Source organism: Hoplias malabaricus, chromosome 18, assembly GCF_029633855.1.
Source record: "Hoplias malabaricus isolate fHopMal1 chromosome 18, fHopMal1.hap1, whole genome shotgun sequence".
Lineage (NCBI taxonomy): Eukaryota > Metazoa > Chordata > Actinopteri > Characiformes > Erythrinidae > Hoplias > Hoplias malabaricus.
In genome coordinates this window covers 28,932,021-28,938,823 of record NC_089817.1, presented here as the reverse complement: position 1 = coordinate 28,938,823, position 6,803 = coordinate 28,932,021, and the positions used below count along the sequence as shown (strand labels likewise).

At 40.7% G+C, this 6,803-nt stretch overlaps 1 protein-coding gene across 1 annotated transcript in view; it reads right to left on the bottom strand.

Moving 5' to 3' along the window:
• tmprss2 (transmembrane serine protease 2) overlaps positions 1-6,803 on the bottom strand; it is a 14,495-nt gene extending 7,692 nt beyond the window's left edge. The window contains exons 1-5 of the mRNA XM_066651531.1: positions 6,668-6,803; positions 2,601-2,802; positions 1,782-1,874; positions 1,121-1,231; positions 165-294 (exon numbers count right to left, since the gene is read on the bottom strand). Coding sequence (XP_066507628.1) covers positions 165-294; positions 1,121-1,231; positions 1,782-1,874; positions 2,601-2,802 — 536 coding nt within the window. The 5' untranslated portion in view covers positions 6,668-6,803. The remainder of the gene's footprint in view (positions 1-164; positions 295-1,120; positions 1,232-1,781; positions 1,875-2,600; positions 2,803-6,667) is intronic.

The following is a 6,803-nucleotide window of genomic DNA, read 5'->3' as shown; positions in this document are numbered from 1 at the left end:
TGTCAAAGTAAAAAAATAAGGAACTAGACACTGAAATATTGAGCAGAGCAAATACTAACTGAGCAAATACTAGAGCAGAGGCACAAAATAAACGTATGTCCCTGAGTATCAACATCCAAAACTGAAGCCTTAACAGTGGAAGACAAGCCATAAGTTTTTCTGACCTGCTGTATCCCATCTGCATGCAGGTCTGCCTCCCGACTTCCTTGTTCCACCCCATGGAACAGACCCACTTCCACTTCTGATCTCTGTTCGAGTAACTCTGCAGCAGGAAATTAGGTCCATACACACGGACTACACACACACACACACACACACAGTCTCAGTTGAATCATTACATAGATGAAGTGGAGTTTATTAAACTAAAACAACAGCAAAGGTTAACTTTTCTGTAAATGTGTTACTTCTTACAGAACCGTAATATTAAACTATTATTTATACCAATCAGCCACATGATTAAAACCACTGACAGGTGACCTGAAGAACATTTCATTACAGTAGCCCCTGTTGGGGGATGGGATATATTAGGCTTAAATGTATAGGCTGAGTGTGAGGATCCAAGCCATTTTGACAATGACTACAATGACTGTGATGGTCATAACCATTTGATCAGAGCATCTCCAACATAGCAGGTGCTGTGGGGATTAGTCTTCGCTTCCTTAGGCAATAGCCTTGGGTGCTCAAGGCTCATGGCCCTACAGTCAGTTGTCCTTCTGTTACAAACACTTTTGGACAATAGTAACCTGTCTGACACAAACACCCTATAAGACGTGCTGTTGTGAAGATGCTTCGACCAAAACATGATGACCACCACCATTTGGCTCTAGTCCTTAAGTGACTCATACCTTTACCCTTCACTCAGTTATCCTCTTCCAACTTCACCTGTTCTTGAAGAACTGAATTGAATGAGACAATCAATGGTAATCACTTCCCTTGTGAAAGGTTTTAATCTTATGGCTGATTGGTGTTTGTTTCTTTAAGACCGTACGTTATCATTAGCTTAAAATTCAACTTAAAATATATAAGTGTAAGTTAGTAATAAGCCGTGTAGGACTCTGGTTTAAACATTGACCTGACGTTTACAGATTACATAATAAAAGTTGTTGAAGTAGAGAATTACAGCAGTGAGCCTCATCTTCTCCGTCGAAACAGTCCCTCTTTCCATCGCACCACTGAGAGTCACTGATACACTGCTCGCTCTGACCACACTTCCGGGTACACACACCGGCCACTGTCCAACACAGAGATCCAACATGATCAGGCTAACTCTGATTTCTCTTTAGATTAATTTATACAAGACATTTTTGCATGGAACTTTGTAAACCTTGTGGATAACGTTGTATTTGAAGGCTACCTACGGTCGAATGCAAAAGTGTCGACACACCTTCAAAAATCTAACACATCTATTAGAGGGAAGAAACTTTCATTTTAAAAATGTTCTGTATGTGACTTAAATGAGTTTACCCAGTCACTCACACACTCTGTGAATATTAAACCCGGGGCACAAAGATCCCAGAGCTGTGTGGTACAACTCTAGCTGAAGCGCCACCATGTGGTCAACTGCTGCACATGGCACATTTTATGGTTTTTTACATTTTTGGTCTGTTTTTAACCTGATAGCATCAATTTATTGTTGTTCACTTTTTCCTGCTAAAGAGGTGTTCATTTATTTTCATGTCAAAAATTAACAAAAAATGTCTTATAACCAAAAGCGCCCAAACAGTTTCATATGGTTAAATATCAAATCAGAAATGTGTGGATGGGATTTGGGGTTCACTTACAGAAATACCAGATCAGCACAGCAGCTACTGCTAAGATGACTAAGATGAAGATGACCACGGTTGTTATACAGGGACAGCGGCTTTCTCTGGACACTGTCAGAGGAGACAAAACACCGTCAAACATTACACACTTGGCAAAGGTAAACAACGGACACCAGGGAACTCCACCTCCCAAAACACTGAACACCAGGTAACAGACTGATGATGTACAGGGAAATAAGTAATTGCCATTTTTTTGGTCCACTAATACACATGCGATTAAAGTGGTGATGATTACAGGCCAGGTTTCCTTTAGTTTGAGCATCTGTTTGGGTTACTTTTGGGCAACTTAAGAGTTTCATCAAGTGAGAGTTCAGGAGAGAACATACGACCTTGTTCCTAGTGCTCTCCCTCCATCACTGATATTAACTGATGTCCCAGAATTGATGCTCCTCCAAGAATACTGAGCAGTCTAATGAAGGGCTGCACATCTTAAAGAATGCTTACGCAGAACTGTGTAAAGATATTTGAAGTGTCTCATTCTATGCATTCTGTCTAGATCTTTACTTAAGTATAATTAAGAATATGTGATAATATAATGAAATGTAATAATTTACCAGCAAAAACATGCTGAAATTTGAGCAGCCCTGGTTACCACACCCAGGCTTCTACTGGCACTTATCTAGGTGGTGTACAACGCGAGTATAAAGATCAGAAGGAAGAGAAGGGAGTGAGATTGAAGTTTGAAAAGTTGGAAATATGGACATGCTTCAGGTCAACAGGCTATAGATTGTAAAACACTGTCATATTATGAAATCTGTAGGTGGCAGGTTCGGTCACCTTTGCGGACAGCAGACCGGTGAGGCAGGCCTGGTGTGACAGTTTGGTGTGTGTTGATGGGGGTGGGCTGGGAGGTGCGGTACTGTGGTACACTGGGATACTCATTCTGATGAGAGTAACTGGATGGGTTTGAAGGAGGCCGATATGGTGGAGGTCGCTCTTCATACTGGAATCCGTAGTTTACATGAGAGTTGTTATGCATCTGCAAGGAAATAACAAGAGTCACATTGGCTGGCAAATTCTGCATAATTCAATTATGTATAGGGCGGCACAGTGGCGCAGCAGGTCACACAGCTCCTGGGACCTGGAGGTTGTGGGTTCGAGTCCCGCTCTGGGTGACTGGCTGTGAGGAGTGTGGTGTGTTCTCCCTGTGTCTGCGTGGGTTTCATCTGGGTGACTGTCTGTGAGGAGTGTGGTGTGTTTTCTATGTGTCTGCGTGGGTTTCCTCCGGGTGAATGTCTGTGAGGAGTGTGGTGTGTTCTCCCTGTGTCTGCGTGGGTTTCCTCCGGGTGACTGTCTGTGAGGAGTGTGCTGTGTTCTTCCTGTGTCTGTGTGGGTTTCCTCTGGGTGACTGTCTGTGAGGAGTGTGGTGTGTTCTCCCTGTGTCTGCGTGGGTTTCATCTGGGTGACTGTCTGTGAGGAGTGTGGTGTGTTTTCTATGTGTCTGCGTGGGTTTCCTCCAGGTGAATGTCTGTGAGGAGTGTGGTGTGTTCTCCCTGTGTCTGCGTGGGTTTCCTCCGGGTGACTGTCTGTGAGAAGTGTGGTGTATTCTCCATGTGTCTGTGTGGGTTTCCTCCGGGTGACTGTCTGTGAGGAGTGTGGTGGGTTCTCCCTGTGTGTGTGTGGGTTTCCTCCAGGTGCTCCGGTTTCCTCCCACGCTCCAAAAACACACGTTGGTAGGTGGATTGGCGACTCAAAAGTGTCCGTAGGTGTGAGTTTGTGAGTGAATGTGTGTGTGTGAGTGTGTGTTGCCCTGTGAAGGACTGGTGCCTCCTCCAGGGTGTGGACCCACCTGAACTGGATAAGCACCTACAGACAATGAATGAATAAAATATGTATAAATCATCCCGTGTAAACTGACTATTAAAATTAAGGGTAGTAATAGCTAGAATATCCCCCTGTGTGTAACACGGTGGTTCACCCTGATCCAGCACATACTCCTTGTATATAAGACCAACACAGAGCAATTGTAACCATAAATTAATCCAAGCATAGAGCTACTTGTGAAGTGTTTAATAAAAAACTGAGTGCTGTTAAAAGGATAGAACCCCTGTAAACATGTGCTTCCCTATAACACAAAAAGACAAGAGACACCTGAAACACACAGAGCCTTGAAGCGCCAACCTCAAACAAATGGACCAACACACTACCACTATACCACGAGCAACATCGAAAGGGGAAGAGTGGTAAAAGTTGATATCAGAAGAAATCTGATGGGCTCAAACACAAGGCAGCCAAAGGAAACCCGCATCAGAAAACTACTTTCCTAAACTAAGAGAAAAAGTCAGGAAAACTATAAGGAAGAAGAAAACAAATTCCGAGAATCCCAAGAAATGGAACACAGCCGAGGCTCTTCTTCTCTTTCTTCCTTTCTTTAGCCTTGAAATACTTGATGAGTGAAGACGACACTGACGAGAAGGACTATAGAGGGGTAAATGGAGGACAATCTGATTGCCTAGAGCCACATAAACACATGAACGAGGCCACACTGTAAAAAAAATTCTTGTAAATTTTACAGTAAAATACTGGCAGCAGAGTTCCCAGCCATTTACCGTATTTTTACAGGAACACTACTGTATTTCAAATTTACAGCATATTACTGCAATTGAATAATACAATAATTTACTGTAAATACTGTGATTTACAATAAAATACTGTAGCAGACTTGCTGTAAATTTACAGCAATTTTTTACAGTGCAGGTATTGAAACTGGATGATCAGGAACACAAACACTACTTTCAGTCATCACTCCAGAGAACTCAGTGACACAGACTCAGAGCCCAATTTCATTTCATGCTTGTCTTTGGAGATTACACACAATGAATATCAGGGCATACGGTGCATAATAAAATAATATTCAATTCGTGCTGGACAATGATTCAATAGCCTATATATATCGCAATATAAAACTTTCAATAATAATATGATATTTAGACACATTTTCAGTATTTCAGCATCTGTCACAAACTGACGTTTATTACAGAGCAATGCCATCACACTGTAAAAAATTGCTGTAAATTTACAGCAACTCTGCTACAGTATTTTACTGTAAATCACAGTATTTACAGTAAATTATTGTATTATTCAATTACAGTAATATGCTGTGAATTTGAATACAGTAGTGTTCCTGTAAAAATACAGTAAATGGCTGGGAACTCTGCTGCCAGTATTTTACTGTAAATCACAGTATTTACAGTAAATTATTGTATTATTCAATTACAGTAATATGCTGTAAATTTGAAATACAGTAGTGTTCCTGTAAAAATACGGTAAATGCCTGGGAACTCTGCTGCCAGTATTTTACTGTAAAATGTACAATATATTTTTTACAGTGCAATTCATAGCACTCAATTTTAAAGTTAGTTTAAAAATATTTATAAGGACAAAGCCAAAAGGTTGTTGTTTGATGGTGATGTCATGTTGCTTTCAGTTCTTGGCCATTTTCAGAGGCTTTTTTATTGTTCATATTGATATCTGAATTATATCGTATAGACCGGCATTAAGAAACATACTGTGATTATAATTTAAGGCCGTATCGTCCAGCTCTATATTCAGTTTTGATAAGTGTTTTGATTTGCTGAAGACTCACCCTCTGAACCCTTTACTGGAAGGAATCATTCAGAATCCTTTCGTAATTTTGACGTGACTAATCTCTGAGAAAGTGACTCTGATTTGCACGTCATGTTCACTACGTTCTTTTTATCCAGTTAAGCCCAGTGGAAAGTCGGTATCACGGTGGATTAAGATTCAGAAGTTCATAGAGTTGACTCACTTACTGGTCCTATTTATCAAGTCAGATTTTCTTTCTTTCCTTTGGCTATCTTGACGGTTTACATTCATAAATATAAGTGCCCTGTATCTGTGTGTAATGTGAAGAAATCCATCCCAGAAAAGACACATTGATAAATTTTTAAAGCTCCTCAGTAAACTCAAGTTGGTTACAGTTCCTCTACATCTGTCGCCTGGGGTCATTCCATAGAGCTTTGCATGGGTGGAACTGTTTACACCGTAAACTGCCATCACAGTACCCATTAATATCATTCCTGAACATTAACCACCTCCTGTTTCTAAAGGACAGCACGGCTCTCAGCTGATGAAGGCTATGAGCAGCAGATTTTCAAGTTTTGTTTAAATTCGTTCAAGGTATTTGGTTGTATGCCAGCACCTGTAACACACTGTAGACTACTTGTATAATCACATCTGAGTAAGTAATCATTTATGATTACTCCTGTATGATTCTCTGTAAAGGCAAGAAAAATGGGTGTGTGGGGGAGGTGAAAGAATAGTGCTTCGTCTCTCAAATCTGTGGAGGAAGTGCCCTTGAGCAAGGCACCTAACCCCTAACTTCTCCCTGGGTGTGAGGTGGTTGCCTAAGGGTTAGGGTAAGGTGTGTGTGTGTGTTCACAGAGGCATTAAACACCGAGGTCCAATCAGAGCGAATAATAATTTCATGAAGTAGACTGTTTATGAACTTGTACTTTCTTGAGTAGTTTCAAATTGTTATACATTTACGTTGTTCATTACGATGAGGGAAGTAATCTACATTTCACCCAGTTACAATAATATTACAAGTTTCATGCAGCTCTGGAAGTTACTCAGTACTTAAATACTGACCAGATACTGTTGCATTTCTGTGCCGTCTACATTCATTATTGTTATATTAACCAAGGAATGATATGTGTCCTTGAGTAGGGACTTACGATACTCTTCACATCTACCTGTAATTATGTCAGAGTTTAAACACTGGTCAAATTAAGAAGTGAATTAATTAAACTAAATGTGTAATGAACATAAAATCTACTCACAACCCTTTCAGACATTTATTTCTAATTATATCAACTACTTACCTCTAAATCCTATTCCTTTGTCCGTTGATCCTCAGAAATGACTCACTGCTCTCAGAATCTCTCGTTGGGTTTGTCTGTGTGGTCAGTCCTTCTGTACTTCTAGTAATGAACAGCCACGGCCACACCTTTGTGCTCT